The sequence below is a fragment of the Erpetoichthys calabaricus genome, chromosome 18 (genome assembly GCF_900747795.2).
Source record: "Erpetoichthys calabaricus chromosome 18, fErpCal1.3, whole genome shotgun sequence".
Classification (NCBI taxonomy): Eukaryota; Metazoa; Chordata; class Cladistia; order Polypteriformes; family Polypteridae; genus Erpetoichthys; species Erpetoichthys calabaricus.
Genome location: NC_041411.2, coordinates 34,048,661 through 34,068,006, shown reverse-complemented (window position 1 = coordinate 34,068,006; position 19,346 = coordinate 34,048,661). Strand labels below are relative to the sequence as shown.

Below are 19,346 nucleotides of genomic sequence, written 5' to 3'. Positions count from 1 at the left end.
ATTGGCAAACACTGTATAAACTTTGAACTGCCATAAGGATCAGGTAATGCAGATATGAAAGGTTACTGGTTTTGAAATACAGTAATAGACTGCTTGTACTGTATGTACAAGGTATCTTACACCTCTAAATAAGCAAATGTTCTTAGAATTGAGTAAAATTGTCATTTTATATTTTTATTCAGATTTCATGTATATGTAAAAGATCATTTCATTTTCTTATAAATTTGTTTTTATCTGGTTCACAGTAGGGGATTCTGCAGGAGACAGAAGAGAAGCTTTACGAAAACACAGCCAGAAAATAAAACTAGTTGTTTAACCATACATAGTGGATATGTAGCAGATATGAAGCTGGTCAACAGTTGCCAAAGAATATTTTAGTGAAATCGACTCATCTTTGAAGGTAGGTACTCTTTTGTCTTGGTAGAGTATATTACTCTACTTTCCCCTTTTGTATTATTAATATGTAGCTTTTGTTAGAATGCCTCAAATCCCCCAGACTTACCACTGTTTATAAGGTACTATACCATATAACTTCTCCCCACCTTCCCTTCTACATCTGTAACCTCAGGCAATTACGTGTAGTAAAAGACAAGCAGGAGTTAAGTTACAATTTAAACAATGTATTATTGATAATATTCACAAATAATAACAATATGCAAAGTACATTTGAATATTGGCAACCATACAACCAGATAAATGGTGATGTGTAGTTTCAGGCGGCACACAAACTTGTTAGTTACTTAAAAGGTCTCTAGTTAAGGCATCATTTGTGGTCAGTTTTCTTCAGAACAGGCCGCATGCCTGTCTCAATATGGCTGCTGAGCTGTGCTCTTCATTGTGTTGTCCTTTTCAGTTCATGGTGTGAGATGGTCTTTCATCACCTGGTCAGAGAGAGAGAGGTAAAGCAAGTAAATTTATAGATTTTCTGTCCAACCCCTACAGCCAATAGGACGTCATGGTACTTAAAGGCTTTTGATGCAAGCCAATTCCAAACGCCCATAATTCAGACCAATGGGGGGGACAGAATACCCTCACACCTGCACCCCAAACCATATGTTAAGGTAAAGCTTGGCAGCTAGGCTTTCCTGTGGGGGTTGACTGAGAGACTTCAGCAGAGAAATATTAGTCAAACTTGTTTGAGGCAGTTCTCCCCAACCCTGTCGTAAAATTACAAAGAGACTCATTCCTGAAAGGGGGAAGGGGTTCTTAATTATCAATAATGTACCACTAATATTACATTGCTTTGTCTAAGTTACAAATAAAGACATACACAATATTTATCAACTTGTATGCAACATTTCACATCACAACAGGTACTGAAAGGATTTATTTCACCCTCTTAATAAAAAATTTGATTGATTTACTTTTATTCTATGTTAATTAGTGTTCCCTAATTTTAATTCTTATTTATTTTGGTTTTTTAATCTTTCTTCATCATGTAAAGCACTTTGAGCTACATTGTTTGTATGAAAATGTGCTTTATAAATAAATGTTGTTGTTGAACATTTTGAGTTTCTGAAATGGTATATGTATAATTTTCACCAGCTTTTTGAATGAATGAATGAATCCTTCCATTAGGGAAACTTTTCTCATACATTATTTCAGGGAACAGTTATTTGAGTCCTTATTTGTAAAATGTCTAATATATACAGTAAAGCTGAATAAATAGATTAATACTACATCCTATGACAATTCTTTTCATTTTTATTTCACTGCACATCCATTCTCATGTCAAAATGAATCCAAAGTTTAATCATGGTAAAATACCTGTTCTGTCCCAGGCCGTAACTGCTCTAGAGAGAACACTTAAATTCTGTACCTTGTGTTTGTTCCAAGCAAAAGCATTCCATAGATGGCTGTCATTAATTGTTGGCCACTTCAGCTATAAGAGAGTGTAGTATGCTGTAATAAGCACATTGCACTGTAGTGAATAATGAAAAACTTTTAAAAAATTGAAAATCTTGCTTTATCAAGTTCAAAAGTGATAGACATCAGAGACACATGTCAGATAAAATGAATTATAAACACCGTGACATTCGCTGTGCTGGAGTGTATGGCTGCATGCAAGCCAACAGAATGTGTGAGTTAGGTTACTGAGCACTGCACATCTGAAATTGTCAAATAACATCTGATAAAATTAGCAGAAACAAATTCTTTGTAATTATACCCCTGCATTGTCTAAACTCATTCATTATTCACATTGTTTAGTCATAACTTGTATTTTAGTGCATTTCAGATGGTTAATTAATATACACTTAAGTATTTATCAGATTGTGAGTTTAGTCTTCTTTAGGTTTGCCTTTAGTTTTGATCCACTTGAGTCGGGTCCATATGGTATTTAAATAAAGTGTTAGCAAATAAACAAATGCAAAAGTAACTGTTGGGAGTTGACAGAAACTGTTGAGGGTAACGCCAACCATAAGAGAAGCTACCTGAATAGTCTCACATAACTTTATTCAGCCTCACGTCTATTTATTTTGGAATTTATGGATGATATAGTAACTATCAATTTTGAACATAAAGAAAATATTCTAATTATTATTTTAAGCATGTTTATTTTTGACAGTTAGCAAACTGTGCATTTCCAATGTTATTTTTTTAACCTCAGCTAATCAGTAAATAAGCATAGAAAATGTTTTCAGAAGTAATGACAAGCATTAACAGTTAAAATCACACCCAATAAAATATGAAAACACCATTATAAGAGCAACACATTCTGATATATATTTTCTGTAACGATTACTTGTTGTTTAAACAGAGCCACTGAAATAATATTTCTAAATATCAGCTGAAGGCTGAAGTACTGTCTGTGAGAGGTAAGCTCTGTATGGTGAACATTGGAGTGGCAGTAATAAAAGAGAAGTGCAAGTTATGAACTTACTGAAGCATGTACTGACATATTGGCCTCCTTCACAGCATATACATTTTCAGGGCTGCTGCTGGTGCATATTTCAGCGTGGCTGTTTGCCATTTTCTCACCTGAAACTTGCAAGTGTATTCTGTGTATGCACTCCCTCCTATCTAAGAATTTTCATTGTCATCTCCGATATGTGGCGCAATTTATTAAAGAAATAAAACGTGCTCACGATGCTTTAATGATAGGAGGTTAATAAAAATGTAGCCTTATTTATTGTGTTGTCTGAATCTAAGTAAAGTGGCCCAATAATCTGGACCTCCCATATAAATGTTTGTTACAAACTGGCATTCAGTCAAGAATACCCTTTAACTACTTATGGCCTAAGGTTTTTGTTGGCATCTTTGCACCTAAATTACATACCCATGAATAAATGTCTATTATTCTACTTATGTAATAAAAGAGCTGCAAAATGGCTAAAACCTTTTGCTGGTAGCCCAGGGAGCAGGGCAGGTTAACAGCCCTGGACAAGAGCCCCCCAAAGGTAGGCACACACACCAAATTTACGTAAAAAGTGTTTCTCAGCCACTTTGGGGCCTTATCCGGTCGTCACTGATTCGCAAGCACATTAAACTTGTTCACTGTATAATCCCCCTGCCACCGCTCACTGAAGGAATCAACAACACAATGTTGTATTTTTTTTTAATCCCATTTTTAATTGCACTCGCTTCTATAATAAAATTGAAAAGCAGATTCACTCAGCTGTGACGCACTGCTCGCTTCGGCATATATGTGTGCAAATCGCATGTAATGGAAGAGAGCAAACAACTTGGAAACTTATGATTTGTTTGAAAGAAGTCACCCTTGGGTATGAAGAAGTACTATTATTGCTTTTGATTGACATCACTTTGAAATATGGAGTTTATAAATGGTTAATAAAAAATGTTAATATTTATGTCTGTTAGAAAAATTATTTTTTCCGAACTTAAGGAAAATTGTTTTACAGAATAGTAAAAAATACAATATTTTGTAAGTAAAAAGTACAAGAAAGCCATTAGAAAGGAATTCTAAGCAGATGGAGCTGTTTAGTCTTACAAATTTGCTTTGCTAAATTATACACGTTTCTTATTATCAGCTGCTTAGTGTGTTTCTTGGCTAGACATTGGGTGTTGTCTGTCCTCAGATTTTTGTAGGAGAAATATTTTTTCAGGTCATGGATGTTTGAGCTCATTTTACATTTTCTTTTTTAATTAATTCGCTTTGCAACAAGTGGGGGACAAAAGACTTTAATGGAAACGTGGAGTAACGTGTTTCCAACAAATATTACCCTCCAGTATATGAATGTTCAGCTAGAAGACAGGTGTCAGTATACTTTGCTTCATTACGTCACTACACTAAAAAATTCTCAGTTTGTTATTATGGTCAACACTCATATGTTTGTGTGTGTATTTATATATATTATATATATATATAAAATATATATATTATATATATATATATATATATATATATATATATAAAATATAATATTATATATGTGTGTGTGTGTGTATATGTATGTGTTTGTGTGTATATGTGTGTGTGTGTGTATCAGATTGTGATTTAGACTTAAAAAACAATGTAAAACTCTGATTTTAACCCTGCCAAGTATGTACTCTTTGTATTATTTGGCAGATACTGTATCACATATCTGTGATCTGCTTCTCACAACTGAAAGGATGAGGTAACCATCTAATAATGAGATTGCGATTCAGACTTAAAAAGAATATGAAATATATATATATAATTCACTAAGGCAGCCGACCATGGCAGGCAAGATGCAAGACAGAGCCCCGCCCACCAACAATTCACTAAGCAGCTGTGCGCGCTGATGATTTCCGCACATGTTCAGTCTCTCCCTGTGCGTTCTCTGCGCAGCGAGCGAGCGATCCAGAGAGAGAGAGAGAGAGACACACACACACACACACACGAGAGAGAGACACACACACAGGCGCGAGAGAGACACACACACACACGAGAGAGAGACACACCCTTCTATCTATATATATATATATATATAATTCACTAAGGCAGCCGACCATGACAGGCAAGACGCAAGACAGAGCCAGTTTTCAGTCACAGACAATTGTACAGTATGTTGCTCTCTCCAGAGTTCCATCTTTTCATTCACTCACAGTTGTATCCTCAAACCCACCCCATTTTGACAACTGTGTCTTTCAGGAAGTGTTCACACGTCAATAAATAATTATGTGGCGTATGCTACGCCGTGGGTTGGCTAGTATATATATATATATATATAATATATATATATATATAATGTATATATACTGTATATTGTGGGAATATCCTGTGAAAAACAAGTCAAAAGACAAGAAAAAGGTTTGGGGACCGTCCCTGTATATTGCCCTAAGACAATATATATGAAAAAACAGATCAAAAGTCTTCAATTTGAAAGTACAATTGACAGTTTTACTTTGAGAAAATGATCATTTAAATACAGAAAGGATTATGGGAAAGGAAATGATTGGCATGAAGTGACATTAGGAACAGGAACCGGAAGTAACGTCATCGTAGTGAGTCGGAAGTGATGTGATCTTGAAGAGCTGGAAGTGATGTCATTGATGATGGCCGGAAGTGACATAGTCATGGCCATTTTGATACCCGGAAGCGGAGGCAATTATTTTTCTTCTGGTTTTCTGTGGAAAGAAGAGATCCAGGTAAGTACCATGTGACAGTTCACTCACCTTTAGGCTTTTTGACTGCCTCCTAATTGCACGTGTGTGACATGACATCATTCTCCATGACTAAGCCTAAATTCTTTTTAGGTACAGTTACGTTATTACCGCTGTTGATTTTATTCCAATCTCTACCCAATATGACTAGAAAAGGGGGATCCGGTAATACAGCCATGGCCATTCCTACTACTTTGTGATTCACTGAAACCACACATCGGGCTGTTTTGTAATACCGGATGTCCCCATGAATACATTTCAGACTAGTTTTTATTTTAGTCCATTGTTGCGGTAAAACTAAACGGGCAGCAACAATAGAAATGTTACTCCCGGAATCAAACATTGCCTGTACTTTCCTGCCATTTATGATAACTGCACCTGTATATGGGAGAGATAAAGGGTTAGTCACTGTGGCACAATACCTTTCCCCCTTCACCAAAGAACAATCCATGGGCTCCAAAGTACAGTTAGGGGACAGATGTCCAAGCTCCCCACACTTGAAACAGCGCTGGAGGTTGAATGGTTTGTCTCGTTTTCGAACGGTAGGCATGGGAGTTTGCCGGGTGGGCTCAGGGGCTGCCCCACGTGCCTGTCGGGTGCGACGAGAAAACCGTTCTGATCGCCCCAATTTACAAGCCACCCAGTGACACTCTGCAATCTTGATTAATGTGTCCATGTCCTCGAAGTTATATTTACGGATCTGCTGGGCGATCTGGTCAGGGAGGGCATGAACGAATGTTTCATATGCCAGTAGCTCGGCCATTTTATGGGAGCTATTAATATCTTTGTCGTAACCAGCGACATACTTTGCCCCAAGCTTAAAAAGCCTGGGTTCTCAATGGCCTCTCGGGGTCAAACTGCCACTCCCTCCATTCATTCGCCTGCTGTTCCGCTGATATGCCATAGCGTTTGAAAACTTCACGTTTTAGAGCATCATAATCGTCGGCCTGCTCCTCGGTTAAATCATAGTAGGCTCTCTGCGCCGCCCCCTTCAGGTAGGGAGCCAGTAGGTACGCCCATTCCGACCTCAGCCAGGCGTTCCGCTTAGCGGTACGCTTAAAAACCAAAAAATATGTTTCAATATCATCATCTTCAGTTAGATTCTTTAACTGTGTAGGTAATGACCGAGCGGCCTCCGTCCGAACTGAGGCGGCGGCATGGGCTTCTGCTTCCACTACTTGAGTCCTGGTCTTGCCCATCTGTACTTTTAAAGTCCGAAGTTTGCCCATTATAGAAGTCAGCATGGTGTTCAGGTCCTGTTCTTCTGTCATCTTTATTTGAAAAACAATTCTGCCGGCTACGCCAATTGTGGGAATATCCTGTGAAAAACAATTCGAAAGACAAGAAAAAGGTTTGGGGACCTTCCCCGTATATTGCCCTAAGACAATATATATGAAAAAACAGATCAAAAGTCTTCAATTTGAAAGTACAATTGACAGTTTTACTTTAAGAAAATGATTGTTTAAATACAGAAAGGATTATGGGAAAAGGAAATGGTTGGCATGAAGTGACGTTAGGAACAGGAACCGGAAGTGATTTCATCGTAGTGAGTCGGAAGTGATGTGATCTTGAAGAGCCGGAAGTGATGTCATTGATAATGGCCAGACGTGACGTAGTCGCGGCCATTTTGATACCTGGAAGGGGAGGCAATTATTTTTCTTCTGGTTTTCTGTGGAAAGAAGAGATCCAGGTAAGTACCATGTGACACCCATATCTCGCGATAGTTCACTCACCTTTAGGCTTTTTGACTGCCTCATAATCGCACGTGTGTGACAATATATATATATATATATATATATATATAATATATATATATATATATATTATATATATATATATAGTTTTATTCCAGCAGCAATAACTAATGTATATGTAACTACTTTTACTGTGTTTACTGTGATGAATTGAAAGGCTTTTAAAAAGTAAGCCAATCAGTTTTCAAAATAAACAAATACACAGTCACTCTTGCACACCGATGCTTCAGTTTGGATTTCCAAGATGCCCACTAATTTTCAGCTGGAATGCTTTCTGCAAGGTAGGTGTGAGTTTTTTCCCATTTTATGTATATTTTGTCTCTCTAAAGCTCCCCATCCAGTCTACAGACATTATGCTACATTCATTCATGGTTCTGAACTGTGACAGTCTAACTTACTGTAGAAAGCTGAGTATGTTGTGTATTTTTCCCCTCAGTTGGTTTCTAATGCAGTTGAGATATTATGTGGCTCCCCAATTTCCTATTTTAGATTTAGACTATTTTTAAAAATTGAATGTATGGAGGTAGTTCTTGGCTTTGGAAAATACAAAAACCTACAGGCAATACAGGTTGTCTGGCATCATAAGGATGTCTGTAAGCGCAATTTGTAATCTACTAGAACCATCATGGACACCTGGGAAGAAACAGTGGCCAATCAGGGTGCCTATTGACTTATTGTATGAACAACAGAGGAGAAGAGAACCCGAGTGTGGATAGAGAGGAGACAGCGAGAGGAGATGATCATTTCCGTCATTTACAGCCATCACTCGTTGAGGATTCAGCCATATGCAGTGCTGATACAAAACCAGCTGAGGCCTCTACTGGGCACATCCATTGCCTATATATTTGTTATTTGGTACACACATATGGAGCCAAAACATAGGCAATATGAAAGATTATACAGTGGCATTTGGCATATCTCCTTGTAGGGCCAGCTAAAGTAAACTTTTCTTTGACTTAATTATATAGTAGTTCACATTATGGTGCACAATAAAACAGTGAAATTAATTTACATAAAGTTAACTGAATAGGTCATCAAAAGGCACCAGTATAGCAAAGGACCAAAATTAATTTAAATTGTACTTTTAGATATTAGGATGAAAGATGAACCTCTTTAGAATGAATGTGAATACTCCCATCAACATGGCATTGCCAATGGCAGTTCTCAAATTTGCAAGTGGACAGTAAAGTTCATCAAAGGTGTTTGTGTATTTTAATCTTGTCTGCATTGTTGTAAGCACACATGGGGTTATGTTGCATGAGCTCATTTGCTGTTTCCATAGTAGCACTGCAGCTTCTGCGAGGAACTCCACAGAGGGCACCATTCAGAACATATTGCCAGTTTCAACTTTTCCCAGTGAGCTGAGGCTTTTAAAATATTATTATGTGGTAAGCACAGGTTTGTGTACCAAAAAGAGTGTAGTATTATAAACGTGCTCAATGGAAAACCATCAGTCAAGAAAGCCCCTGGACTTCCTAAGCTCCCTGGACTTCCTAAGCCTGGCACACATGACACATGAATTATTGCTCTTTTTCCACGTTCTTCCAGTATACAACAAGTATAGATTTTGGTCTGTTTGAAGCAAATACGACTCCCATTTTCCAAACAAGACTATGAAACCTGGCATGGCACAGCAGATTTGTGGGGTGCTTGTGACTATGAAAGATGCCATGTCAAGACATAAAGTGTAGCACAGTATGTTTATGGGCAACTTTTTACACAGCCTAACTATTTATGCTACCAACATCAACCTTGTGGAGATTTAGATTCGTGTTTCACGAAGAACAAATTCTGGACTTGTTGAAGGCTGTGATCAGCAGGTCCCATCAAGGTATGTTATCTTACACCAGCCATGTGCCTCTGGTCAGAGCTGAATGGGTGTTTCTATGAGGTGTAGCTTTGTCTTCCTGAAGTCAGCTGTTATGTTACTTTGGGTAGCCATTGCCTGTTCCCAAATGCACACAATAGAAGAATCAATGACTCTTTCAGTATTCCTGATGAGATGAATCAGACTTGTTAACCTTAAACTGCAACTAAAAACCTCCACCCTTTTCATTGAGGTCCAACAAGCCACTAATGGATGATTAAAATAGTGTTACTGATGCTAAATGGTCTGCTGCTGTATATAGATTTTCAGTGATATTATCTGGAATTGACAGCACTGTATCAGTCTGTGAATCAAATTACCAAACATCTCCACAGTTTGCATTTTTTGAATTACAATGTTAAACACTACAGAATGGAGCAAAGGGCCTGCCTGCATACCACCTTTCGTAAAGCGACATTTATAGCGAGCTTCAGTGGGCCTCATGAAAGGGAGCTGATATTTGAAGTCGCATATCAGGGAGCAAAGAATGGAGCGAAATCTTTTCCCGAAGATGTACTGCACCACACGTTCTTGTCTTGGGTAGGCAGCAGGCGTCAGTCTGCATTGTGTCAGCTAATTGCTAAGGTCTCTTGTATCGAAGACATTGCAGCACTTGTGGCAGTTAATCCTGTGCGGGTGTCTGTTATTGAGCCATAGTTCTGCCTGCAGGAGTGGAATACTGATTAAATGCGGCAGCAAGCCCTCCTGCAGGCAGGGATGTGGGTGCTTTCCTTACTTTATTCTCACAAACTAAGAACTGATTAAACCGTCTCATTTACAGAGTTGTCCTGGGGGGGTAGACGCAGCAGAACAAGCCATTAACAAGATGTGTGCTGCCTAGCCTCCAGTCTTCAATTGGCACACTGTTTCTGTCAGCCAAAAGCATTGTTGCCAGGGGGGGCTTCCACCCAACTGGAACAAACAGAATGTCACAGGCACTGATTACCACCGTGGCAGCCAGTTTGGGCTTAGAATATTTTGACTGCAGCATTAGTAAAAAGGACAGATGCCCATCTCAGAGTCATCTGAGGCACAAATAGCTGGACCAGTAGATCAAAGCATGTCAAAGACACAGGGCCAGTGTTTGCCTTGAGAACAGCATTAGAATCCTTCAGGTCTTGATCTGTGTGTAATGGGATTTAGCAGAATTCTCCTTAAAGACAAAACTCCGGTTCTCCACCATGTTTAACAGTTTGAACAGACATTATGGTTTTACGTTTTATTTTGGCATTCTACAAACATAACTCATCCAAGTGCAGTGAAGCGGGTTAAAGGAGACTCATCGGTCCTTATTATATTTTTGCACTGCTCAGGGAAACATATTTTGTGCCCTTCACATCAAGTTATGAACATTTGTACAGTGGACTTGGAATCCAGGTATATTCTGAATGGCAACCTTGCCATTATCGTCTGCTTTTTGAAGCTCATTATATAATATTCTTTTGAGACTGGAGCTGCTTACTCAGTTCTGTGGTCATTTTTAGCAGCTATCCTGTGAAGTGCTACTGCTGGTGAACTTTGACTTGTGACCTTCTCTTTACCAAAGCAGTTAGCCCATGCTGGGTGTATCTTGCCTTTTTTTGAAACCCGTGAAATAACTTGCCAATTTTTCCAGCTGATGTAAATGCAGCAGGAGGTCTGACTGTTTGGATTCTTAGAAACTCAGTTAGTTGCCTCACGTTGCTCTGATATCCAAAGGTGCTGTTTGTCAGCCCACTTAGCTTATAGCTGATGTGTGCTGCTAACTGGTTTGTGTGACTGTGCTTTAATTCCCTCCAAGTTAGCCTCATTTTCATGTGCCGTTTCTGGTATTTTTTCGAGCCCCTGTGGAGTGAACTGACTTTCGAACTTTCTGGAAGACCCAACTTGTTAATACTGCAACAGCATTTGGAATAAATAGGAAGTGTTATATTTGTGGGTTTGTCTGGCTGGGTAACCAAACAATGGCTTGAAGCCAGTGTAACGTTCAGTGCATCCGGAAAGTATTCACAGCGCATCACTTTTTCCACCTTTTGTTATGTTACAGCCTTATTCCAAAATGGATTAAATTCATTTTTTTTCCTCAAAATTCTACACACAACACCCCATAATGACAACGTGAAAAAAGTTTACTTGAGGTTTTTGGAAATTTATTAAAAATAAAAAACTGAGAAATCCCATGTACATAAGTATTCACAGCCTTTGCTCAATACTTGGTCGCTGCACCTTTGGCAGCAATTACAGCCTCAAGTCTTGTTGAATATGATGCCACAAGCTTGGCACACCTATCCTTGGCCAGTTTCGCCCATTCCTGTTTGCAGCACCTCTCAAGCTCCATCAGGTTGGATGGGAAGCGTTGGTGCACAGCCATTTTAAGATCTCTCCAGAGATGTTCAATTGGATTCAAGTCTGGGCTCTGGCTTGGCCACTCAAGGACATTCACAGAGTTGTCCTGAAGCCACTCCTTTGATATCTTGGCTGTGTGTAGGGTCGTTGTCCTGCTGAAATATGAACCGTCGCCTCAGTCTGAGGTCAAGAGCGCTCTGGAGCAGGTTTTCATCCAGGATGTCTCTGTACATTGCCGCAGTCATCTTTCCCTTTATCCTGACTAGTCTCCCAGTCCCTGCCACTGAAAAACATCCCCACAGCATGATGCTGCCACCACCATGCTTCACTGTAGGGATGGTATTGGCCTGGTGATGAGTGGTGCCTGGTTTCCTCCAAACGTGATGCCTGGCATTCACACGAAAGAGTTCATTCTTTGTCTCATCAGACCAGAGAATTTTCTTTCTCATGGTCTGAGAGTCCTTCAGGTGCCTTTTGGCAAACTCCAGGTGGGCTGCCATGTGCCTTTTACTAAGGAGTGGCTTCCATCTGGCCACTCTAACATACAGGCCTGATTGGTGGATTGCTGCAGAGATGGTTGTCCTTCTGGAAGATTCTCCTCTCTCCACAGAGGACCTCTGGAGCTCTGACAGAGTGACCATCGGGTTCTTGGTCACCTCCCTGACTAAGGCCCTTCTCCCCTGATTGCTCAGTTTAGATGGCCAGCCAGCTCCAGGAAGAGTCCTGGTGGTTTCAAACTTCTTCCACTTACGGATTTTGAGCTTCATGGCAAAGGCTGTGAATACTTATGTACATGTGCTTTCTCAATTTTTTTTATTTTTAATAAATTTGCAAAAATCTCAAGTAAACTTTTTCATGTTGTCATTATGGGGTGTTGTATGTAGAATTCTAAGGAAAAAAATGAATTTAATCCATTTTGGAATAAGGCTGTAACATAACAAAATGTGGAAAAAGTCATGCGCTGTGAATACTTTCCGGATGCACTGTATAATAATGTAAAGTTTACTGTAGAAATGCAGGAATATGAAGTCTGTAATCTCTGTTCAGTTTGGTCTGCAGGGAAATGTCTAATGATCCTCGCTGGCTGCTTTGTTTGCTTTAAAGCTACAGTATGTCCTCCTCATCACTGTCTCCACATCTCTGTACCTGCACACTTGTAGATTTCCCTTTGCCCACTTTGGATGGGTGGGCCTTTATTGTTCCCACCTCCATGTCTGACTGCCCATTCTTAATGCTAAGCATCTGCAGCTGAAACTTTGCATTTCTCTAAGTTAAATTGAATCGAGTTCACCAGACTGAAATATGGCTTTCTCCTAGCAGTGTGTTTTCTTTGGTTCTATAATTAAAGCCAAAGAAAGTGGAGCCATGTATTATTTTAGCTTTTTGATTTGAGTACCAAAAATGCACACTGGTTTCATCCTTTTGGCTTCTACTTCCCTAAGACACTGAATGCGGATATGGAACTGGCCATCATGTCTCACTGTGTAACGTTTTCTAGCTCTAGCAATGTTCCCAAGCAGTAATTCTGACAAATAATCTGGCACACACACATTCTGTGCCCCACTTCAAGTGACCCTTTAGGCATTTTGGTTTCTTCTTAAGCTTTTTTGCCTGATTGTTTAGAGAATAAGGTTGCCGTTCTACAGTAGCACTGCCCTCTAATGTCAGATGTTATATTGTCTTTGAATGATCTTTTAGCTTGTGGTTCTTTTTAATATATATACAATGAATTTTTGGTTTTCATTAATTTAGAAAAATATATGGATTGTGTTTATTGATTAAGAGCAGTTTTTCTTGACCCTGGTGATGGGTGATATCAGTGACTTCTTAATAGCAGGATATGGCTTTGTGTGAATATTCAGAATTAAACATACTATGTTCCAATATCTAAAAATTCAGGAAACTTTAACCATTCTAAAATGTCTGCTGTTTTCACGTATTTTTTTAGTCCCCAATAATCTGTGTGCTACACTCTTCTGCATTTGGTTCCGTTTTTTAATTCCTTAATTGGCTGTTTATTGTTTGTCTGGTTTAAAAATGTACCCAACTCTGAACTGCCTAAATCACTATTATCAGAAATGTTTAGGAAAGAGTTCAGTTTCCACTCATTTAATGTTCACCGTTTGGTTTAAAATACCAGTCTTTGTTTAAATTATTAATAAGATAAACACAGACTGCACAAATAGAGGGCAAAATCTGGATATAATTTACCAAACAAGCGTATAATTAAAGATAGAAACCGACTTTCTTATATTGTTTAGGCTGCAAATCAGCTGTCCAAGTGCACCATCTAGAGCTAGGAATGGGGAACACACAGACTCATCTTGTTTTGACACCAAAAAACTCAGCAAACAATCGACTTGAACCAGAACCCCCACCCCATCTGGCACTCGCTTCCTTATCACCACAAGGTGTCTGAAGGTGCAGCACGCATCCTGGCCAGGTCAGGCGTCAGAATAGCACACAAACCCACAAACAACCTGCGCACGGCCCTCTTTAATGCTAAAAACAAGAAATCAACAGCAGAAACATGAAATGCAGTTTATAGCATTCCATGCAGTTCTTGACCAGCGGTATACATACGACAAACTTCAAAAAGAATCGCAACACGAATACATAAACATCGCAATGCCGTCAGAAGAAAGGACTCATGATCACTGATCTACACTCATACAAAATCAACAAGACATACATTTAACTGGAACAATGTACAAGTAAGATTTAAGGCCAGTACCAAAAGTGCCAGAGAGCTGGCCAAATCCTGGCTATGCAAATGAGAATGCCATCAATAGACATTTGGACATAAATCCAGCATATGCAAAACTTAAGAAGATCATGTTCATAATAAATAAAATCTTTACAACCAATAACCCCCACCCCCCACTACGTAATTTTTGCTATATATTGCCTTTGATTCTTGTAAGTCTAAGCATTATCCTCTGATGATGACCCCTGGTAGGGGCTGAAAGCTCAGGAATAAAAACTACTTTATGATACGTGATTCATTTTTCTCCCTTTGTGGAACTCCAGCTGCAAATATGCAAACCGTATCACAGACCTTCTCTTACATATATATATATATATATATATATATATATATATATATATACTCTGTATATAGGTGTGTGTATATTATGATATACAGTATATAATGTATATATGTGTGTATATATATATATATATAATGTATATATACTGTATATAGGTGTGTGTATATAATGATATATATAATGTATATATACTGTATATAGGTGTGTGTATATTATGATATACAGTATATAATGTATATATGTGTGTATTTATATATATTATGTATATATACTGTATATAGGTGTGTGTGTGTATATAATGATATATATAATGTATATATGTGTATATATATTATGTATATATACACTGTATATACAGTAGGTATTTGTGTGTGTGTATATTATGATATGTATATATGTGTATATATATTATGTATATATACACTGTATATAGGTAGATAGAGATAGATAGATACTTTATTAATCCCAAGGGGAAATTCACAATGTGTGTGTGTATACAATGATATATATAATATATATATATAGTAATATATATAATATACACACATATATACATTATATATATCATAATATATACACACACATACCTATATACAGTGTGTATATATACATAATATATATATATATACACATATACATTATGTATATATACACTGTATATAGGTATGTGTGTGTATATATTATGATATATATAATGTATATATGTGTGTATATATATATAATGTATATATACTGTATATAGGTAGGTGTGTGTGTATATCAGATTGCGTTTCAACATTAAAAACGAATGTCATATTCCGTTCTTCACCCTGCCAAGTAAAAGCCCCAATAAGGCCAAAACATGTGTTGTGTACTCTTTGTATTATTTGGCAGAAACTGTAGAACATATCTGTTTGATCTGTTTCTCTTGAGGGAATGTGGCAGATGTGTGTGTGTGTGTGTGTGTGTGTGTGTATGTGTGTGTGTATATATAGTGATGTGATTCAAATTACACTTTTAAAAGGTTTGGGGAAGCCAACCCGTATACTTCAGAATTGGCTGAAAAAAGCAAAGATTTGAGCAGTGGTCTTTACAGATATCAGTATAAAACGGAACTGAGGTGACAGACAAAACATTTTAAAGTTTTAAAGCCAGACACGAGGACAGGACGTCATCAGGCCCGGAACCAGAGGTGATGTCATTGGGGCCCAAGCAGAATTTCCTGTGGTTGGTCAGCAGAGGAAAAAGAGAAAACATCAGTGCCCTGTGCTACCCCCTGATCTGGCATGGAATTATCCTCTTTTGAACCCTTTACCTGCCTCCCATGCTCACATGTGTGAAAATATGTATATATACTGTATAAAGTGTTTGTGTATATATATGTATATTTACTTTATTTGTCCCCAAATAAAGTAAATGGGGGGGGGGTAAAAACTTTACAGAAGCTCAAACAAAACCACAAAGAAATTTCTATCAAATCTTCATGTATCCGTCGTATTGGTTTCACAGATAAATAGGCTGTAATACTTTTGAATGTTGTGTTCTGTAAAATAAGGTCCCCACGTGGATGAAAAATGAGGCACGAATTCCATAAACTTCTTTAATAGCCAAGATGTATAAGGAAACTGTACTTAGGGAAGCAGCTTTACATGCCACTTGACTAACGTCTTAATGTTCTCTTCCAGGAACTGTGCCGAGGTGCGTTTTTAGGAGCCGTGAGGCTATGCGTGTGACTGTGAGCTGGTCTCAGCCATGGAGACAGACAGCTACAACGAGCTTCTTGAAACCACAGACGGCTCTAGCCCTGAGGTGGGCTGGTACCTGCCCTACCCGGTCAGCTTCCAAGTGTCACTCACAAGCTTCCTCATGCTGGAAATTGTACTGGGCTTCAGCAGCAACTTGACCGTGCTGGTGTTGTACTGCATGCAGTCCAACTTGGTGGATTCCGTCAGCAACATTGTCACCATGAATCTGCATGTGCTGGACATTATCATCTGTGTAGTGTGTGTGCCCCTCACCATAGTCGTCATTCTCATTCCCTGGGAACAGAACATTGCCCTGATATGCTGTTTTCATGAGGCCTGTGTGACTTTCACTAGCATTTCCACGGCCATCAACGTGCTTGTCATCAGCATGGACAGATATGACATCTCTGTGAGACCAGCCAACAGAGTTCTAACACCAAGCCGGGCAATCTTGTTACTGTCCTGCGTCTGGGGAGTGTCCCTCATGGTGTTCTTCATTCCTTTCTTTGAGGTGGAGTTCTTTGGAGATGAACATCATGTGCAGACGTGGCAAAACAGGACTCTGTTGTGTGTCAGCAGACAGGATTATCACACAGAACTTGGCATGTACTATCACCTGTTAATCCAGATCCCAATTTTCTTTGTGGCTGTGGCGGTGATGCTGGTGACCTATAGTCGGATCTTGCATGCACTCAATATCAAAATTGGCTCACACTTCAAGAGAAGCCAACGTAGGAGGAACTCCAGCACCAGTAAAAGTAAGCGGAAGAAGAGGAGAAAGGTTTCGAGACAGTTGGCCACCCCATCGGAGGCAAAATGTTTGTCCCAGCCACCTCTTATTCCTAGCCAGCCACCTGCCATGGGTGTTCAGGCCTCTGTATCTGTTATCATAGCCTTGAGACGAGCAGTGAAAAGGCATCGGGACCGCCGAGAACGACAAAAGAGGGTGTTCAAGATGTCCCTGATTATTATTTCTACTTTCTTGGCCTGTTGGGCACCCATCTCCGTGGTGAACATTCTAATCTTGTGCTTTGGCCCCAGTGACTGGCTGGTAAAACTCCGAATTTGTTTCCTGGCCATGGCATACGCTACCACTATATTTCACCCTTTGCTCTACGCCTTTACCCGGCAGAAGTTGCGAAAGGTACTCAAGAGCAAAATGAAAAAGAGAGTTGTCTCCTTGCTGCAGGTAGACCCTGCCCCTAGTGGCACGGTCATCCACAACTCCTGGGTGGAGCCAAAGAAAGGGAGGAAGCTAAAGCTGGAGTGCAGTGATGCCACCGATCGCTGCCTTACAGACGCAGTAAAGGACTGACCGGACTCCCATACTGCCATTTCTTCCTGCCTCCACTCTCACTAGTCTTTGAGAAGCTACCAGCAAAAAATGTACCAGGTACAATCAGTGCAATAATTGTTTCTAGAAACTACCGTGTGACGTGAACTCAGAGCCACAGTGGCTGGAGGACCAAGACCCTCTTGAAATCGCACGCCCTATCATTTCTGCACTTCTCTGTGTGTTTTATTTATTGATTTTGTTTTTAGTTTTTGTTTTTTTTTTTTATACATTCAAGATCTTTTTAGCCTACCAGGCAATGAATAAGTAGTCAATGGGAAGGGCTACGGTATCCATATCTTTGACGTTCTGCTTGGGAATAAGGCCAAGTGCTCACATTTCTGTTGATGCTGCTCAGTCTGTGATGTCTGACTGGAATAGTCTACATGTCGTACACTGGAGTTAACTTGCCTGGTATCAGCATCCCATTACAACTGGTGCCTAAACACTGATGGATACCAGCTAGATTGCTGCAGGGTCGCACAACAGTCCAGTGCCTGCTATGTACTCTTTACCTGATTTAGTGCCTACTCGGTCCGAGACCTACAAGTATAGCCAGTGTGAGCACAGCAAAGGGCCTTGTGGGCTTCATGTCAGCCTGGTGCCAAGTTACACGGTTTGATTTGCTGGGCATAGCGACAGCCCTAACTAGCTGATCTCGGGAGATGCTGGTGCTGACCATGCTATCCAATAAAGATATTGGGGTAGCTGACTGTATTGTTGATAATTAATGCGTGGAAAGAAAAAAGGATGTCGAGTGATCAGGCCTCGTTTAGATTTTAGAGTTGACCGATGCTGTCCTCCCCATTCTGAGGAGTTTTCTGGTAGAAACGCCCTTGCATTACGTTTTGTTCCCACAAACTGAAAAAGGCAGCACAAATTACTCCTGAAATGCTGTATAATGTTTCCACTGGGATGACCCAAGCGCCCCCAGGTTATTCATGAAACATACCACCCATGTTATGTGTGATCCTAGGCCTTTCAACCCTCTCTCGTAAGTCCTAAGGGTGCTCTATTTAAATACCATCATTGCAGAACCTGGATTAGGGTGGGCGACATTTCTATGTTAAGATGAACTGGGCAGCAACATCAGGGCTACTGGCACCACACCTCTGTTTTGATAAGCACTTGTTTAAGCAAAAATATGATAACAAAGTATCTACTGATGGAGACTGTCAAATGTGTAGTCCTAGCTGTTTGTAGGAAGAAGCTTTAGAGGTGTCTGTAGATGTACACACTGTTCTGTGCTATTCAGTTATAACTGTACATGATGTATATTGTGATATTGTATTTATAGGAAACAAACTGGTCTCATTAAAACTGAACAGGTCATCTGTGTACTGGTTTTCGTGTTTTATGTCATGCCCAGTCAGTGTACCTCTCTGGTTTACAACAATTTTGTAAACCATTTTTGAATACCTAATAAAACAGAGTCCTTATGCCGAAAGATGATGTAGCCAAACGGCTTCTCTGCTGGCTCATTCGAGCCTAACGGCCCAAACTCAGTAGTTTCAATCTTGCTTGTTTGCCTCCGTTTTCACTCTTCAGGATGCCCATAAACTCTTTAGCTCTTAGGTTAACTACATTAAAGGGACTGATTCAGAAGAACGTAAGACATTTGACAAACGGGAGGAGACCATTCAGCCCAGGAAGTCTGCTGGTTTAGCTACTGCTGTCCCAATACCTCATCCACATACCTCTTAAAAG

At 39.5% G+C, this 19,346-nt stretch overlaps 1 protein-coding gene across 2 annotated transcripts in view; it reads left to right on the top strand.

Moving 5' to 3' along the window:
• LOC114668608 (G-protein coupled receptor 22-like) overlaps positions 1 to 18,976 on the top strand; it is a 94,623-nt gene extending 75,647 nt beyond the window's left edge. Inside the window, exons 2-3 of one of the 2 annotated variants that reach the window (XM_028824441.2) lie at positions 249 to 400; positions 16,247 to 18,976. In XM_028824441.2, coding sequence (XP_028680274.1) covers positions 16,314 to 17,621 — 1,308 coding nt within the window. In that variant the 5' untranslated portion in view covers positions 249 to 400; positions 16,247 to 16,313 and the 3' untranslated portion in view covers positions 17,622 to 18,976. Of the gene's footprint in view, positions 1 to 245; positions 401 to 16,246 lie in introns of both variants that reach the window. The other variant, XM_028824439.2, reaches the window with a different exon arrangement.
• The last annotated feature ends 370 nt before the right edge of the window (positions 18,977 to 19,346 follow it).